The sequence below is a fragment of the Aegilops tauschii genome, chromosome 4 (assembly GCF_002575655.3).
Source record: "Aegilops tauschii subsp. strangulata cultivar AL8/78 chromosome 4, Aet v6.0, whole genome shotgun sequence".
NCBI classification, from domain to species: domain Eukaryota; kingdom Viridiplantae; phylum Streptophyta; class Magnoliopsida; order Poales; family Poaceae; genus Aegilops; species Aegilops tauschii.
Window position 1 is genome coordinate 333,994,587 of NC_053038.3, and position 18,600 is coordinate 334,013,186.

The 18,600-nt window shown below is 46.0% G+C and overlaps 3 protein-coding genes across 6 annotated transcripts; all 3 read right to left on the minus strand.

Annotated features, from left to right (window-relative positions):
* Positions 1-2,347: 2,347 nt before the first annotated feature.
* On the minus strand, positions 2,348-4,645 carry LOC109785159 (putative zinc finger CCCH domain-containing protein 21). Of its 2 annotated transcripts, none has more exons than XM_040387225.2 (2): positions 3,765-4,645; positions 2,348-2,852 (listed from the first exon to the last, which is right to left on the minus strand). In XM_040387225.2, exons 1-2 carry the CDS (start codon positions 4,377-4,379, stop codon positions 2,571-2,573), a joined length of 897 nt encoding a protein of 298 aa, XP_040243159.1. In that variant the 5' UTR covers positions 4,380-4,645; the 3' UTR covers positions 2,348-2,570. The 2 variants fall into 2 exon arrangements, with proteins under 2 accessions (XP_040243159.1, XP_020199363.1); XM_020343774.3 differs by having other exon boundaries at positions 2,348-2,855.
* A 269-nt stretch (positions 4,646-4,914) lies between these two features.
* On the minus strand, positions 4,915-17,752 carry LOC109785134 (exonuclease DPD1, chloroplastic/mitochondrial). The gene is made up of 4 exons (XM_020343764.4): positions 17,468-17,752; positions 13,493-14,124; positions 12,706-12,911; positions 4,915-5,290 (listed from the first exon to the last, which is right to left on the minus strand). Exons 2-4 carry the CDS (start codon positions 14,023-14,025, stop codon positions 5,082-5,084), a joined length of 948 nt encoding a protein of 315 aa, XP_020199353.1. The 5' UTR covers positions 14,026-14,124; positions 17,468-17,752; the 3' UTR covers positions 4,915-5,081.
* Positions 14,420-17,751, minus strand: LOC141020494 (pentatricopeptide repeat-containing protein At5g50990-like). 3 transcript variants are annotated; one of them, XM_020343751.4, is made up of 2 exons: positions 17,468-17,751; positions 14,420-16,461 (listed from the first exon to the last, which is right to left on the minus strand). In XM_020343751.4, exon 2 carries the CDS (start codon positions 16,375-16,377, stop codon positions 14,710-14,712), a length of 1,668 nt encoding a protein of 555 aa, XP_020199340.1. In that variant the 5' UTR covers positions 16,378-16,461; positions 17,468-17,751; the 3' UTR covers positions 14,420-14,709. The 3 variants fall into 3 exon arrangements, with proteins under 3 accessions (XP_020199340.1, XP_020199335.1, XP_045083793.1); XM_020343746.4 differs by having other exon boundaries at positions 14,420-16,405; positions 17,468-17,683; XM_045227858.2 differs by having other exon boundaries at positions 14,420-16,486; positions 17,468-17,674.
* Positions 17,753-18,600: the final 848 nt, after the last annotated feature.

Below are 18,600 nucleotides of genomic sequence, written 5' to 3' on the forward strand. Positions count from 1 at the left end.
TCTCTATAAATAATAAAGGCCATGGACCTAAACAGGCTGAAAATAGAGTGAACTGGGCCTACTGCAGCTGAATGCGGAATACTAACCAGCATCTAGGTGCGCGCGACAGTGGATACAGAAGTTAGGCCGAAGCCCAATAGATAAAGAGAAAGGAGAGGGGCTTAATACTGGACCATCGATTATTTAAAAAACACCAGGGGGCTTTTTATAAAATATACGATGGCCCGTACTTTATTAGTACTAGTAAACTTGCACGTGTGTTGCAACGGAGAAAAAAAACACCCCTCATACATATTCGACGACATGACGAATCCCTTGAAATATTTGGCGTTATCGTACGAGAAACAACATGATAAATAATGTTGCACGAAGACATCAAGGTAAGATGATATTTCATGTGTACTAAAGGTATGTCCAATTTATTACACACACCTTTAGCATGTGTACATCCCCTGTGCTGTCAATATTAGATTTTATAAGAGCATCAGACTATCCTATCTAGTCAATTTAAATGAGTAGAAAACATATATAATATGCCTTTTCAAAATACACCATAGAAAGAAAAATATTAATTAAGGGCACATCTTAAACATAATTTTAGAAAAAAATTACCATGCAGGTTAATACTCCCTGCGTCCCAAAATAAGTTTCTCAATTTTGTACTAAGTTTAGTATAAATTTGTACTAAGCTTGAGACACTTATTTTGGGACAAAGGGAGTAGCATATTTGGAATCTACACATTTTAAATTTTCTGAACCACTCCCATGTATAACATGTTTAACTTGGATTTAGGATTTGAATATATGATTTTTATAATAACATTTAAATCTGTCAAAAAGAAAAAAAAAGTCTAAAAATAGAGTAGCTAGGCCGAAACTGCAATATTGTGCACGTATGGACTTGGGCGAGGTAATTTTATCCTACGCCAACAGAAATAGGAGAGAAAATGCATGACAAAGAAAGTACCAAGATTCGAACTTGGGTTAGTGGTTAGGCTCAACCCACCAGACTACGTCAACGGATGTGAAGAATTTGGCAATAATGCCGGCGGGTCCCTCAATAAAAAAATAATGCCAGCGGCGACTTAGAAGAAAAAAAATGAATCGTTTTTTCTACTTACGGATGGCATAAGGGGTAATTACTGATAACTTCAGGGGTAAATCTAATGACGAACGAACAGAACAACCATCACTCAAAACCATAATAGGTCCATCTCCTTTATTTTAGCGACACATCATATTTGTGTTGCCGCTTATCCTTCTTCTCACCCTCGCCGGCGATGGCCTTAGTGTTCACACAAACCAAAACGTGTTTGAATGTGGTTAATCCTGAGACGTCTCTCTCTCCCTCTCTCCTCCCTCTCCCTCTCTTTCTCTCTCTCTCTCTCTCTCTCTCTCTCTCTCTCTTGCTTTCTCTCAGAAATCTGTTGTTTTCCCATGCGATGTATTCAGAGGTATGCATGTGTAGTTCTTGATGTTTTCTTTTTCCTATATGACTATAGTGGGTGTTTATTTGCAATCCGGATCGCCGCCTGTACGAAAGAAAAATGGATCGTGCGCTATAGTTATAAGTTTGCTTCCAAAACAATATCTAAAAATTATTTAACAGGTAAAATTAACATCATATTCAGATTTCACACATTTTTCTAATCAAATTTCATATATAACATGTTAAAATCGGAGTTACGGTTTAAAAGATACGTATAATTTAGAAAACCATTTGTTTAACTTAAATATCTTCCAAAATAATATTTATAAATACTTAACATGTTAAAATAATCTTATATTCATATTCTACATATTTTCTAATCAAATTTCATATATAACATGTTTAAATCGAAGTTACGGTTTAAAAGATATGGATGGTTTAGAAAAGTATTTGTTTGACTTAAATATAATCCGCGGATGGAATACCTAAAAAGTCGAGGGGGGTTGAAAAACTGTAAAATAACGGTTCGGTGTGACTTAAATCTGAACTGCGGGTTGATTTCATGAAAACGCAGGGGCTTTTTTGCAGAACAGTGCGATGGACGGGCAGAAACCCTGCGGCTTTATTATTCGGTAGATATAGATATAGATAGAAAGATTTTTTTTTTTTTGAGGATCAGGTATATATAGATTAATAAGGTAAGAGAAATGTTGGGCATGCTGGGCCTAGTCCAATATCCGTCCACCTTATGTGGGCTAGTTCAGATCAACAAGATAGCGACGAACCGATACACAGGTCATGCACGGGCCGTTTGGCCCATCACTTGCTAGACATTGCCACTACTGTTTTCCTGCCATGAACCAGCAGATCGCTTTAGTTTACTAAGCTACTGATTTTAACTCTTCTATAGAAAAGCTACTGATTAACTGATTTTAATAACTGTTTTAAAACTTTAAGCTACTGATTAAATGAGCTCAATGCGTAATGCTACTACTGATTCTATGACACGCAAGCAGTCCCTGGTGAAGGCATCAGACATGCGCGCAGGCAATGAGGGGAGGAAGGCAGGTCGGAGGAGAGGATGCCATTACACGGCAATAGGAGACGACGAGCAGTTGGTGTTGGTGGCCGCGGCGGCGGACTAGTAGGACTGGGCGGTGGGCGCTGGCGAGTGACGGAAGTGGCAGCGGTGGCCGTAGGGGCAGCCAGAGGCGGCAGCGAACATCTGGCAGGGGAGGGTCTTGTAGCGCGGGTGGCGGATGACGGGGCGCATCTCCTGCAGGCCATGCGCGAACCGGCACCGGCCGCCGTAGGAGCAGGCGCCGCCCTCCCACTTGTTGCACATCTCCGTCTTCTGGGTGCCCTGCCTGTACGCCTCCAGCTCCACCACTTCTCCATCCCCCTTCGCCTCGTCCTCCCCTGCCTGCTGCAATCACCATTCCCCATTACAAAATCAATCATACGGATATGAATTCCCAATGAAATTTCTCGAATTGAGTTTTTAGTTTTGTGAGTTAGCCAAATCAATACCCTATCTCTTCGCTTAATGACGACTTTGTAACATGAAATTGCCAACAAGTAGCCGATTCAATACTATTTCTGAAGAAAAATTAAGCAAGTTCAATACAGTTTCTTCCTGCAATTGAATCCCAAGCAAGCCATGACGTGATAAGAATTTGTGTGGTTCCAACTTAACATAGGAAATTCCTACTCAAGTTGCAGCGTAAATTAAAAATATCGAGTTGTAAGTTTGGCTTACTTCATCAAGCAACTGCCAACACTGTGTAGGTTCAAAGCTACAACTGTCAAGTATTACAAAATTTGCTAATTATAAACACAACCTGATGCTTAATGCAATTGCCAAATCGTTTATAGAACGTCATACTGCCAGAGTTTCGTCTGATTTTTCAGGTTTAAACTTTCCTGCTAACCATATAATTGCGTCACAAGCCTAATTTCTCCTCAATTAAGCGACTTCGACTCTGCTGCATCAAGCGACTCTGCCTCTGTAGCGGAACCCGAAAGCAGAGTATGACGAATCTGAGTACAAAATTAGCTAATTCAACATACTCTGCTACTTGATGCTATCGTTAAATTACAAATAGAGCATCGTATTACCAGAGCTCGTCTAATATCGCAGGTTTAGTAGATTTCACCATCTAATTGCATCACAAACAAATTTGCTCCACGATTACTACGAATTTTGCAGGAACTGGAACTATTGAACTGTGTTCGATGAATTCAGCGCAGATTTTCGAGTTCCGAGCAGATAAACAAAGCGATTCACGGCGGAATAAAGCAGTGAATTCGTAAGTAGTAGGATTTGCGGGCTTACCTCGATCGCAGGAGGCGGACGAACACGGAGGCGCTGCGCCTCTGCCTCGCCCCGCGGCTGCTTCGCCTGCGAGAGGTAGCACTTGGAACGGATGGAGATGCTCTTCGGCGCGCCCCCGCGTGCTGCTACCTCCTCCGTCGGCTTCGGCGGTGGTGTCGGAGCCGGCGCGATCGCCCGCTTCCCCTGATCGGCCTCGAGCTCCTCGAGGAGGAGAGACAGGTGCATGTTCTCCGCTCTGAGGCGGAGGCGCTCGAGGCGGAGGTCAGCGACCTCGGCCGTGGCGTCGCGCAGGCGCAGGAAGCAGTCGTCGTAGCGGTCGGCGATCGCGCGGAGGAGCCTCTCCGCCTCGCACACCTCGCTCGCTTGCTCCGCCGACATGCGGAGCGGCGAGACGTAGCGGCCGTCGGAGACGCACGATGAGGGCGAGTGGAGCTGCGTCTCGGTCGGTGATGGCCCCCATGTGGGCGAACGGAGCAGGCCTCCCTTGCCGCGGCCGTCGGATACGCGCGACGAGGGAGTGGAGTCGAGCAGCTTCTCCCGCGGCGACGAGCCGAAGCGCTCGGTGGAGACGCAGGACGACCCCGCAGGCGACAGGTACCCGAGCTCCCCCTCCATGGAGAGCCCGAGCTGCGAGCAGGGTAGCAGAGAGCGAGACGATGAGGAGCTCGGGGGCGGTTACCTTCGTGTGGCCTGTCGGGTTCGGAAGGAAATTGGAGGGAAGCAGTTGCGGTTTGAGAGACAGGTCGAAGTGACTTGATTGCCTTGCCTTATATAGAGCCACCGTTCATCTCACTAAGACCAAGGGCAGGAACGACTTTTCTCCTCTTTATCTGACGCGACCAGCTCCTGCACTAAGTTGAACAAGTATCAAGGCCGTGGAGATGAATCAAGTGAAAATGACCAGATTTCCCTTCCTTGTGCAGCGCATGCTCAACTCAACAAGGGTAGAACCGACTTTTCTCCCAGTTCCTGCTAAAAAGTACAGTAGCTTCATTTCGTTTAGAGCGTTCCTGAAGGAACAGTAAAGAGCACTGCATTCGGTCACCGTTGGACACCACACAGAATCTATGCCGCAGCTCTGAATTTAGCATCGTGCATATAATGGTTCAGATGGTGTACAGGGCCAGCAAGTATCAGTAATATTGAGCACTGAACTACTGACCAAAATATCAATGTAACAATAAGTAAGGTATTGTTGTTCTGTTGTTGAAACAGCAGGAAATCAGAGCTAGGGTCTGCAAATAACAGGCTCTGTAATACAATGCCAATGAAATAATCCACAGTTTCTAGATATTCTTCAGGTGAGGGTGTTAGCAGTCATTTTTTAGGGGGTGTCGTCGTGATATCAGAGACCCGGAACGACTTCTCAAGGAGCTGCGGAACGGTTAGTTTCAACTCGAACGTCAACTTCTGGAGTACATAACACAGGGCAGTCACATCATGCATTGCACGGTGCGCTTTGCCATCGACTGGGATCTTGTAGCGCTCTACCAGTGTCTTCATCGACGCGGAGCTGATTTTTTCCCCTGAGGTGGAAGAGAAATGCGGTTAAGCTTTTGAGTCGCATGATTTGCTTCAGTTAAATAAACTTTCTTTTTTCAGTTATATGCAAAAACAAGAAACAAGGATCAATCTTATACTTATTTACTAATTGGAGGCTCCACATCAATCCTAGCAGCTAGAGATTTCTGTCCGTCTGATCTGCATATGATGCATGTTTTGCCGTCAGATGAAGTAGCAGAGGCGCCCTCACCATCGGCCCTCTCCAACAGACACAGTCCATCTCTTCCTCTGTATCCCAGCCTCCCTCGAGAAGACAAGAAAAACATCTCCAGTCACCAGCGATGAATTCAATCCGGCAGCCACCCCAGCCTCCAACAGGCCTTCAATTTGTTGGAGTTATGTCTGCGTGGAGGCCGCCTCTGCCTCCCCAAGGCCACTCATCTTGCAGACTGAGCGCCTCCCTGTGGCAGCATCCGCTAAAGTTTGCACCCTCGCCGCCACGCGAAGTTGGCATAGCTATCTGCTGGAGCATTAGCGAGACCCCTTCTGCTGGGACTCTACATTAATCTGACTATTATCTAGTACAGTCACGCTTGCCTTTTCCCTACGGGGTGTACAATGTTAGTATATATACCTGTGTTGCTTTCATCTGAAAAGGGCGAGATAATGGCAAGCACTTGGTGACCACTCCCATGCCTAGGGCTAGCTGGTGGCCTCGGTGATTTAGGGTGTCGATGCATGTGCAAGAAGTGTAGGTTTAAGATTTATTACCATCCCTGTTTGAAATCATTGATATGCTCAGTAAGTTATAGCATATATTGCTAAGTAGGCCTGATGTACCTAGGATAATATTTATTTTTATGTAATTATTATGTGCAATGATGGGGCATGCAATCAAGCCTTGAAAAACACAACAATTAAACAAACCGGTGGCAAGTTACCACTTACTACTTCAATCTTATATTTATACGGTGATGTCAACCTTCCAGTTGATCAATTAATTCTTCAGGTGCCAATTAGCTTTAGATTTATGGTACATGTTTTCCTATCTATATTATATGTGGTTTGCTTGATTTTTTTAGTCCTGAGTGCTCTAGAAATATAACTTCATTGTTGCTTCAATCCAAGGAATATCCAGAAAAGGTGATTGGCAATAATGATTTTTTTGTAAGGGTTGGTAATAGTGCCAGAGTTAATTGTTATATTACATGGACAGGTTCGTGCTATGATTTTTTTGGTGGATTGGCATTGCCTTTTGCCTTACTGTCTTTTACATTGTCATAGCCACGGACTGTTGTAAGTTACTACGCATCTGGATATATGTATATATATGTGAATACATAAACAATCAATACAGGATTTTCTTTTACACTCTCTTGCTGCTGTTTAGATATGTACTTTGAAAACTTCCTAAACTTTGCTTTGCTTTGTCTGCCGACTAAACTGGGATGTCCGCATCTTTGTATAAGTACATGAAATCAAACCTTCCTGATCCTTTTTGTTACTAAATAATATTTTTCCCAATGTTTATTTTGTTCATTTGACTTCCGCCTATGTCGTCTCAACATAGCCGGTCCCAAGCCCGGGTAAAGGAGGGTTGTGATAGGCTTGGCGAGCCAACGTCAAAACTCAGCCTCTCTTATGAAGATGAAACCCAAAAGATTTTCATTGGGGTGTAACCCTCTCAGCGACGTGCCACATCAGAACCCGGGTGTGGTGTCAAATGGGGAAGGGCCGGGCCGTCACCCCCATGGTGTCGCGCCGTATCTTGATCTGGATACGGTGGCAAGTGAGCAAGGATCGGGTCGTCGCATCCTTAGGCCTTGTACAATGCAAGGTGCTTAGGGGAGATGCTTAGAGAAATAAACCAGACTTTCCTTAAGCACCGGTGCCTATTTGTACAGGGTAGACGCTTAACTAAGCGTCTCTCCTGTAGAAATAGGCATTGATGCTTCAGAAAAATCCAGTTTATTTTTCTAAGCACCTCCCTAAGCACCTACCATTGTACAAGGCCTTAGTGGTACGCTACATCAACGCCTGGGTGTCGTGGAAAATGAGCAAGGGTCTTCGCATTTGACTAGGCGAGTGCGAAAGGTAAGGAAGCTAGCCGAGCCTAGGAGGATCCGCTTAGATAGCTGGAACGTATGGTCCCTGACAGGTGGCAGGTATGCTTCGGGAGCTAGTAGATACAGCGGTGAGGAGAGTTGTTGATATCCTTTGCATCCAAGAAACCAAATGGACAGGACAGATGGCAAAGGAGGTGGAGGATACCGGCTTCAAGCTGTGTTTACAGGGACGACTGCAAATATAAATGGAGTAGGCATCTTGATCAACAAGAGCCTCAAGTATGGAGTTGTAGACGTCAGGAGACGTGAGGACCGAGTTATCATGGTCAAGCTGGTTGTTGGGGACTTAATTCTCAATGTTATCAGCGAGTATAGCGAGTATGCCCCGAAAGTGGGCCACAATGAGAACACAAAGAGGGACTTCTGGGAAGGCCTGGAGGACATGGTTAGGAGTGTACCTATTGGCGAGAAGCTCTTCATAGGAGGATACCTCAATAGCCACGTGGTACATCTAACATAGGTTTTGAAGGGGTGCATGGGGGCTTTGGCTATGGCATCAAGAATCAAGGAGAAGATGTCTTAAGCTTTGCTCTAGCCTACTACATGATCATAGCTAACACCCTCTTTAGAAAGAGAGAATCACATCTACTGACTTTTAGTAGTGGTCAACACTCTAGCCAGATTGCTTTCATCCTCTCGAGAAGAGAAGACAGGCGGGCGCGCCTAGATTGTAAGGTGATACCTAGAGAGAGTGTTGTCCCTCAGCATAAGCTCGTGGTGGCTGACTTCTGCTTTTGGATTCATGTCCAACGGGATAAGTGTGCCAAAGTCGCTAGAACGAAGTGGTGGAAGCTCAACGGAGGGGGGGTAGCTCAGGCATTCAAGGAGAGGGTCATTAAGGAGGGCCCTTGGGAGGAAGGAGGTGATGCAGACAATATGTGGATAAGATGGTGACTTGCATTTGTAAGGTGGCCTCAGAGGAGTTTGGAGTGTCCAGGGGAGTAGAAGCGAAGCTAAAGATGCCTGGTGGTGTAGTGATGATGTCCAGAAGGCTATTAAGGAGAAGAAAGATTGTTTCGGACAGCTTTACCCGGGTAGGAGTGCAGACAACGTGGAGAAGTACAAGATGGCATAGAAGGCCACAAAATGAGCTATGAGTGAAACAAGGGGTCGGGCATACGAGGACCTCTACCAGTGGTTAGGCACGAAGGAAGGCGAAAGGGAGATCTATAAGATGGCCAAGATCCGAGAGACGAAGACGAAGGATGTCGACCAAGTCAAATGCATCAAGGATGGAGCAGACCAGCTCCTGGTAAAGGACGAGGAGATTAAGCATAGATGGCGGGAGTACTTCGACAAGTTGTTCAATGGGGAGAATGTGAGCTCTACCATTGAATTGGAGGAGACTTTAAAAAGGATGAAAGGAGCCAAGGCGATGGGCCCTAATTGTATCCCCATTGACGTGTGGAGAGGCCTCGGAGACATAGCGGTAGTATGGCTAACTAAGCTTTTCAACCTCATTTTTCGGGCAAGCAAGATGCCAGAAGACTGGAGACGGGGTATATTAGTACCAATATTCAAGAACAAGGGGGATGTTCAGAGTTGTACTAATTATCGTGGAATTAAGCTGATGAGTCATACAATGAAACTATGGGACAGAGTCATTGAGCACCGGTTAAGAAAAATGGCAAGCGTGGTCAAAACTCAGTTTGGTTTCATGCCTAGGAGGTCAACCATGGAAGCCATTTTCTTGGTACGACAACTTACGGAGAGATACAGGGAGCAAAATAAGGACCTACATATGGTGTTCATTGACTTGGAGAAGGCCTACGATAAGGTACTGCGGAATGCCATGTGTGGGCCTTGGAGAAACACAAAAGTCCAAGCAAAGTACATTACCCTCATCAAGGACATGTATGATAATGTTGTGGCAAGTGTTCAATAATGGCGGCACTGATGATTTTCCAATTAAAATAGGACTGCACCAGGTGTCAGCTTTGAGCCCTTACCTTTTTGCTTTGGTGATGGATGAGGTCACAAGGGATATACAAGGAGATATCCATGGTGTATGCTCTTTGCGGATGATGTGGTGCTAGTCGATGATAGCCGGATGGGGAGTTAGAGCTATGTAGACAAACCTTGGAATCGAAAAGTTTTAGACTTGGTAGAACTAAAACCGAGTACATGAGGTGCAGTTTCAGTATTACTAGGCACGAGGAGGAAGAGGTTAGCCTTGATGGGCGGGTGGTGCCTCAAAAGGACACCTTTCGATATTTGGGGTCAATGCTGCAGAAGGATGGGGATATCGATGAAGATGTGAACCATCAAATCAAAGCTAGATGGATGAAGTGCCGCCAAGCTTCTGGCGTTCTATGTGACAAGAGAGTGCCACAAAAGCTAAAAGGCAGGCTCTATAGGACGGCAATTCGATCCGCAATGTTGTATGGCGTCGAGTGTTAGCCGACTAAAAGGCGACATGCTCAACAATTAGGTGTGGCGGAGATGCGCATGTTGAGATGGATGTGTGGCCACACAAGGAAGGACCGGGTCCGGAATGATGATATACGAGATAGAGTTGGGGTAGCATCGATTGAAGACAAACTTATCCAACATCGTCTGAGATGGTTTGGGCATATTCAGCGCAGGCCTCCAGTATCTCCAGTGCATAGCGGACGGCTAAAGCGTGTTGATAATGTCAAGAGAGGTCGGGGTAGACCTAACTTGACATGGGAGAAGTCCGTGAAGAGAGATATGAAGGATTGGAGTATCACCAAAGAACTACCAATGGACAGGGGTGTGTGCAAGCTTGCTATCCATCTGCCAGAACCATGAGTTGGTTGCGAGATCTTATGGGTTTCACCTCTAGCCTACCCCAACTGGTTTGGGACTAAAGGCTTTGTTGTTGTTGTTGTTGTTTTGTTGATTTGCCCAAGATGCAAGGAAGATTTTTCAGAAGTTAAGAAACCAATTACCATTTTACCATATTTTCTTAGTCTTAGTCACATATGCACATGTACGCATGAGTACACGAATAGTGAGGGGAATTATAAAAAATCCCTGTTTGATAACTCTATTAACAGAGAATACACTTAAAACTATTGTATGATTATATCCGATATGATATGTTTTGAATTCAGTATTCCTATTTGACATGAACATTTTTATTACTCAACATCTCAGGGATTAAGTTGATGATGAACTTTGCTTCTGCTGATGGCAGCTTCGATGCAATAACCTCGATTGCCTTTTTTTCTGTGTTAAATGTAACTTTTGTAGTCCAACGATTGGAGCATCGTATATTATAGGGTAGACTTTGCTTGCACTTTCTATTATACTAGTAGGAAAATCATGCACAAGCAAAATGTTTAATCGTAAATCAAGGGTCTCCACTCCCTCCCTCCCTCCCCCGCCGCCACCCGCGAGACGTCGGGAGGGTTCCCGATCCCCACCGCCGCACCCCCCTCCTCCTCCCTCCTCCACCCTCGCCGCCGCCAAGGGGCGGCGGCGGGGCTCCTTCGTCCCCCACTCGTAGGGTATGGCGCGGGCCAGATCTCACGGCTGGGCGCGGCGCTCGATGCCGGGCGCGGCGGCGCACCGGAGCAGGCCAGCGATGGTGGCGTTCGACGGGCGGCAGGCGGCATGGTGGTGGTGCGGGCCGGTGGTGGCGTCGGCGGCGGTGCTTCCGGCAGCGCTTCGGCGTCGCGTCCGGCGCCGCGGGTCGCGGTTGACCGGGTCGCGGGCGGCCCTCTCGCCGTGGTGCTCTGGTGGGGGGGCGGCGCGGCAGCAGAGGTGGTGGGCTGCTCCCACCCAGTCAGGCCCTCGCGGCTGGGTGGCGGCGCTCGGCTCGGGTGGATCCCCTGGTGGCGTCTTCAGGTGGCGGCGGCGACAGCTCGGCAACCCTCTCTCTCCGGCTTCTGGCGACGGTCGATGCCTCCTGATGCTCTGGCCCTTCGAAGCGGGGGCGGAACACGGTTCTGGGGGGAAGTTGGAGGCTTGGAGCCGACACGGGTGTCGGTCGTGGCCATGGGCCACTTCTCCGCCTTCCCCTTCCCCCGGTCGATGTGGTCGCGGCCCTTCTCGAGGCAGCTTGGCCGGCGGCAGTTCTGGAGGTGGTTGGGGTCGTGGATCTGGGCAAAGTCGTGGCCTTTGGTGGCTTCAGGGTGGTCTCATGGCGGGGCGGCGGCCCTGGCGGTGGGAGTCGCGTTGGTCGTGGGCGGATTGCGCGGCTCGGATGCGGGCAGACAACCATGGCCGCTCGGGCGGCATGGCTGTGGGTGTGGCGGACCGGGGTGGCGGCGGGGGAGCTGAAGCACCGGGGTACATCACCTACCCAGTCCGCTCTGGTCGACGGTGACGGCGTCCGTGGACGTCGTGTTCCTCCTTGCAGGCTCCGTCGTGGTGCTTCTTCTCCCTCCATCTTAGTCCGGGTGAAAACTTGATCTTCCGATCAGACGGCGGCGACGTTCTTGCTCCTGCCCTTCCTGGAGGCACCGTCTTGGAGTCCTCGGTCCGGCGTGTCCGTCGCACATCCTCCCGGACGATCTCTCCTTGGTGGTGGTCTCCGTCGGCTCTTAGTGGATCCTTTTTTTGCTCATCTTTTAGATGCTTTGTGTCGTTGAGGTTGTGTGTCGGTGCCCGGCGTTCGTGTATCTTGCCTTGGGTCTGTGTGGCGTGCGTTTGTATCGGATGCTTGATGTTGTGGTTGTGCTTTATAATATAAAGCGGGGGGAAACCCTTTTTCATAAATCGTGAATCAATTGGAGGAGTATAACTCCTTATTTGTCCAGGAACTACTAAGCAATTATTTTATAAAAAACAGAAAGGGCAGCCCGGTGCACGTAGCTCCCACTTGCGCAGGGTCCGACCACTTTGGGTCTTTTGTACGCAGTCTTGCCCTGCATTTCTGCAAGAGGTTGTTTCCAAGACTCGGACCCATGACCTCATGGTCAAAAAGCAATTATTTTATATGTTTTAAATAACAATCTGACAAAAATGAAAAAAAGCATTCCTAATTTGCATGTGTACTTTGAATTCATGTTTCTAAATGTTACTAGAACACATTACCTTTGCCATTCAAATTACTAGCCTGTATCGGCTCACAGGTTATGACTAGTACACAAAAACTGTGGAGGTTACTGGCGCAGCCTAATGTTGTTAACCTAGCCCCGTTTCTGCCTCGAAATATAAATATACATAAAATAGCATGAATACTAGATCATGTCAATACAGGAGTGGCATCTGCAACACGATGACCATGTTATGTCCTAGTTAGCTGTTATCACTAGAGTAAACTACGCCTTTTTCTAGCACTGAAAACAATCTTGAATATTATGTTTATGCAAGTAAACAGAACACTCGGCGAGAGAACATACCATCGGAATCAACTAACTGTCTTGCAATAGGAAGCGTGTCCACAAACAGCCAGTCAGCAGGCATCTCCTGTTTGCAACGTTGGAACTCAAAGATGAGAAAGGGCACATCAAAGGTTTTCCCGTTATGAGCAACCCACATAACTGGTTTACCAGCAACTTGACGACTCCAAACGTATTGTAGTAGAATGGGGATAAACTCCCCAAATCTGCATAGCCAGAGATGAAAACTCTAATTACGAGAAACAAAGAATTCAAGTTGGAATGCACCAAGAAAAAAATAAAGGGTGTCCTCGCTAAAAGATAAATAAATGAACGGTAACCAAATTTTAAAATCCTTGCACGCTGCAGGAATGAAAGATCATTATAAAAGAGGTATGGGTTGCACACCACAAGTAATAAACGGCTGTTTGATCCCAGTTCATATTTCTGTCGTTGCAGAACTATATTTCCAGAATGTACTGCAGCAATCTCATGCTCTCATGTTTTTTGTGGCTTTCCTCAAATTGACCACAACATGTAGGAGTGGAAAACCTCAGAGAACCTTCTTTTTGCATAAAAGTATCAACCAATTTTTTTTAAATGGCAGATGAATGAATAATGATTGCAAGGAGAGAAAAACTCAGCTGAAGGAGAAATATAACTTGTGCTCTGCATTTAATTTTCTATTATTCTCTCATGGATCTTTATTTCTCCACTAAACTCTTACAACATGATGGGTACCATGAATAAAAAGGTAATAAAAAAGGAAAAATATCTGTTGTTGCTGAAGGATTGTGAAAGACAATACCTTGGGATATCAGAACTGCAAACCATCTTGGTGCTGATACCATGAACAGCTGCGTTTTTTACCTCTCTCTCAGGATTTATAAGGGTCTGAAAAGTGCTATTCTTTCCACCCATAAGATCACGTACAGCAAACTCAATAATTCTATCACCACGGCGTGAGAAGCCAGTAGTTTCAATATCAAAGACAAGGATAGTTGCAGGGCAGTCGGTCTTGCCTCCAGAAACCTTTTCCTGAATATCGTAGCACTGGAGTGATTTCAGGTGCTGCAGATCAGACTGCTTGAACACTTCAATCGATGATTCAACTGATCCACCGTGTAGATGGCGGTCATTGCTGAAGAATTGCTTACTTCCTTTTCCTGCATTTCTCGCTAGTACTGTTGCACTAAAAGGTCTAGTTTTATGTCTTCTGTTCTGAAGTACATTTTCAGAGCTTATTCTGCTGTGATACTTGAGAAATCTGATACTACAAATGTGTCCTATTGAGTTCCTTAGTTGGTGGAAGTTACCACAGCAAAAAGAATATAAGGACATTGTAAAATGGAGTAGAAAAGGGCATCAAAGGCCTTGTTGGACCTATTTATTTGGTACAAAGTTTAGATAACAGAATATTCAATGCCACCTCTATTAATCCTGAAATGATGAACAAATAATCATTATTAATTGGCATTTGTCAAACTTAAAACTAGTGGAGATATGCAAGAATGTAACTAAACTAACAACGGTGAAGTCATCACATATATCTCACCGCATGTAATGTCAGCACAAATAAGCATCCAAAAACAAGATAGCAGACCAGACAGTACTACGGTAACAATTTTCTTAAGACATTAAAAAATATAAAAACCAGAATATTTAGAGAAAGCACAAATTTAGCAGATAATCTGTTGATCTAGATCACACAAATCGCAGTTATAACACTGTAGGGTTAATTGAAGTGTGTCACTCAATAGAGAAAATCTTGTGGACCAGATAAAAGTGTACACAATACATTTCTGTGTCTGCATACACTTATCTCAAAGCTAAACTGATAACAAAATATTTTACAGAGCTCATGTTTGTCCTTGGCTCAGTGCTGTGCACCACCTAAGCTCCATGCATCCAAGCGGAACATAACTCCTGATAGGACGCTGTACAAATTATTTAGTCCACTTATGGCTTCTCCAAACTCCTGATAGGATGCTGTACAAATCATTTCTGCGTTGCTTCATCAAATGCTCACCAGTAATCTTTACAGGAGCAGCACCCGCTTTCAAAGCGGTGAAATCGAACTCTATCCCTCATAATTATAACACGACAAAGTGCCTTTGAAATTATCTTCATCCATTCATGGCAGTCACCGCATGCCTGCAGATTCTTTGACACCAATATTTCTGTCCCTGGACCAGTCTTAAGAACACTATAAGCCACTGCAAGCTTCTCACTGTGGAAGCTGAGGTTTTCTTCTCTTTCCTCCTGTGATACATCTTTTGTTACTAATTCAGTGGATGGGGTATAACCTTCAGCCTTCGCTTTTTTTAATAAGCCATGCAGCACTCGGTAGATATCATCAGAATCAGGATGAGATCGATCACCAGCTTTGAATTCATGGGTGCTCCCCCCTAATTCAACCCAACTCAAGCCCTTGATCTTACGTACCTTCTTTTTCTTCATCTCTTTCCATACTTCCTCTGAATCATCCCACCTATTTATTGATGAGTAGATATTTGAAAGAAGGGTATAATCACCGCTGCCCTGACATGCTATCTGTTCAATAGTGACATCACCTAATTTGGTTTGATGGTACCTACGACAAGCACTAAGTAATGCCCTCCATATCACAGCATCAGGCTTCACGGCCATTGACCTCACCAAGTTGTATGCTTCATCCAGCAGCCCAGCTCGTGACAGTGTATCCACCATTGCACCGTAGTGTTCAACCTTTGGAGTGATTGAATACTTTGTGGACATTGTTTCAAAGTACTGACGAGCCTCTTCAACCATACCACAATGGCTACATGCTGTCAATAGTGCAACAAATGTAACCCCATCAGGAACCACACCTGAAAGTTCCATCCTGTGGAACAGCATCACCACATCAGATCCAAGACCATGCCCTGCCAGGTTACTAATCATCGTGTTCCATGTGGACAGGTGTAATCTCTTAATGTTGTTGAATATCTCAACTGACACATCAATCCTTCCACATTTAGCATACATATCAACCAGTGCTGAGATTAAAAGATGATTCTTCTCCACCCCCAGCTCATCCATCAGTTGATGAACCCACATACCATAACATCGGGCACCAGCTCGAGCACAAGCAGACAGGACTGAAGAGAATGAAAAGCCGTCAGGCACAAGGCCTGAATTGACCAACCTGCTGAAAAGATTCATTGCATCTTTTAGGTGGGAGCTCCTTGCTGCACCTGCAATCATTGAATTCCACGAGACCAGGTCCTTGACAGGCATCCTCTTGAAAATCTGATATGCCTTGTCTAGTTGTCCTCCCTTCAAGAATCCCATAAGCATCAAATTACCATGGAAAGGATCAGTACTCCACTCAAGCATTGGCCAATACAGTTCACATGCTTCCATCATGCGACCATGATCGATATACAACCTCAAAAGTGGAGCTATTATATCTTGATTACATAACAACCCAGCTTTAGTGAGATGTGAATGAATTTGCATGGCAGCATAGATGTCTGAACATTTTGAACAAGCTCTGAGGAGGAGAACATATGTTCTGTAATCAGGGCAAAATGTGATAAAATGGAGCATAGTGCTATAGTCCATCAGTGACTTTTGTGGGGAGCCTTTTTCCAAAGACGCTCGGAGGATGGAATTGGCATATGGAAAGATTAGTCTCAGGGGATGTTTCTTCAAACAGCTTGTGTAGGACATAGTGCAAATAGGCTGCTGAAGTGATTTCCTAGAATGTAGGCACAAAATTTATATTTTCTTCATTAACACCGGGCAGCTAGCAGCCTATCAATATAAAATATTCAGCAGCCTGATGCACACATAATGTTAATTAAGATAATTATCCAAAACGAATGCCTATAGTTACCGAAATGAAAAATTAAGATCATCGCTGATTCTTTACTTCTTGTGCATGAATTTACCAATGCTAGCGCTAGCGCATAGTAAGTACGGTAAATATATTGCACATTTGCACAGGTATGGCCAAATGTGCTTCATTACAAAATACATCTACTAGCGAATCTCATGGTAAAAATCCTACATGATACTACCATGTATGTAAAACATTAATCAACCTCTCATTATACAGGATGATTTAAGATAATCCCAACAGCCAACAACAATGCTTGATAACGGAAATGATTTAGGCCTTGAGCCTGAAGTCCTTCCTACATTCACGTGCAGCCTGTGGCTCTATGACAACAACATTGCCAAACAAACAAAAGGAAACCCAAGAACCAGCACAGAACATATTAAGGTCTATCGGCATTGCTATGGATATTGATAACCTCATTGTGCATCACTATGATGCAGAGGCCGGGGGCCCTTTTCGAAAGAAAAAATGGTGTGCATTTTTAGTTTTCCTGTACGACCTTGCAAATGGAAATATTGTCCCGTTCTAAATAACAGATGCCAGGTAGCTGTCTAAGAATAAATAATCATGTGAGAGGATATACATTTATACCAGAAGTACTAACTACTGGATGACAACATGTACTAGAAATTCGTCCACGATGACATTTCCTTCCATGGGCCTTCAAAACTAGGAAAACAAACCTGATAATTCATCTACTCAAGACGAACAAACCCGCGCCACCAAATCCCCCAAACAGTATAAGACGGACCATAGTGCGTCAACACGGCAACGGAAACGCCTAAAAACTGAAGCAAACTGTTTCAACAAGGCTCAACACCACCCACGGCAACGCAGCCGCCCTGCTCGACGAAATGCCTCGCCAGGAAATGAACGAAAACAGCGAATCAATGAGCACGGAAAACAAAAAGGAGGTACCTGAGCATCCGGCCGGCTGACCGAGATCCAATGGAATGGCGAAAGAGCGTCGCGGCTGGCGAAATTGGGAACAAGAAGGAAGGGAAAGCAAGCGAGCGAGCGAGCACGGAAGGTATATGCCTTGCGGAGATGCGAAGGCTTGGCAGCGTGTGGGCGGGAGAGGCGTGGGCGGCGTGGATGGGGGGAGCGGCGGAGGTGGCGGGAGAGAGCGGGGGCTTCGGGACAACCGGGGGGCGGGACGGAGAGGGCGCCCGGTGTTGGCGGATGAACCGCACCTCAAGCGTGGGAACGTGGGGTGGGAAGGTGGGGAGAATCGATTATAACCCCCTTCATCTGCCTTTGCTCATACGCCCCTTTCTTTGTCTGCCTTGCTTATGAGCCCCCTTGTTTGATTTGCCTCTTGATCATAAGCCCTTTTTGCACGTTTAAGCATTAATTCATCACTTGATTCCGAATCAGTTGTTATATAGATGAGCAAAAGACTGAAATATTCTCCCTTATCTTCTCTTCATGGGACTTGGCCTACAGATCCTCTGGTCTGTTTCCACAAGGGGAGGGGATTCGAGTCGGGGCGCGGCGAGAGAGCTGGATTCGGTCGGGGACGGGCAATGGCGGTGGAGGCAGCATGGAGGGAGAAGCTGTTGTGGTGCTGGAGGCGTCAAGGGGGATCCGGCCTTCCGCCCGCATGCGCGGAGGTCGCTGAGCTTCACGGGAATGGCAGCGGAGGAGCTTGGGCTGGGGTTGCCGATAGAAGAAGCACGGGTGAGACGTTTAGGTCCCTCGTGGGAGGCGCGGCCAAGGTGTGGGGATGACTGCACGGAGGTTGTCAAGCTCATGGGAATGGCAGCAGTGCACGCGGAGGGGTGAGAACTCTCAGAGAATCGTTGTTAGTTGCTTAATGATCCAGCTAAATATGAAAAGGGGGCTATGGTCAAGAAATTTGAGCAACAAGGGGGCTCATAAGCAAGGCAGACAAAGAAAGGGGTGTATGAGCAAAGGCAGATGAACTAGGGGGGTTATAATCGATTCTCCCGGGAAGGTGAGAGTGGCGCTCCGGCAAATGGCCACTCCTCTGCGGCGTGGGGTGAGAAGGCCTCGGCATTCGGTTAGAGCATGCAGATCCGGTAAACCCC

Bases quoted from the DNA above. Each gene is read 5' to 3' on its own strand.
- LOC109785159 (XM_020343774.3), bottom strand. From the start codon at position 4,379: ATGGAGGGGGAGCTCGGGTACCTGTCGCCTGCGGGGTCGTCCTGCGTC. The intron at 2,856-3,764 runs GTAAGCCCGCAA...TGGTGATTGCAG, and splicing joins GTCCGCCTCCTGCGATCGAG to CAGGCAGGGGAGGACGAGGC.
- LOC109785134 (XM_020343764.4), bottom strand. From the start codon at position 14,025: ATGTCCTTATATTCTTTTTGCTGTGGTAACTTCCACCAACTAAGGAAC. The intron at 12,912-13,492 runs GTATTGTCTTTC...CTGGCTATGCAG, and splicing joins TGCAGTTCTGATATCCCAAG to ATTTGGGGAGTTTATCCCCA. The intron at 5,291-12,705 runs GTATGTTCTCTC...CTTCCACCTCAG, and splicing joins ACAGTTAGTTGATTCCGATG to GGGAAAAAATCAGCTCCGCG.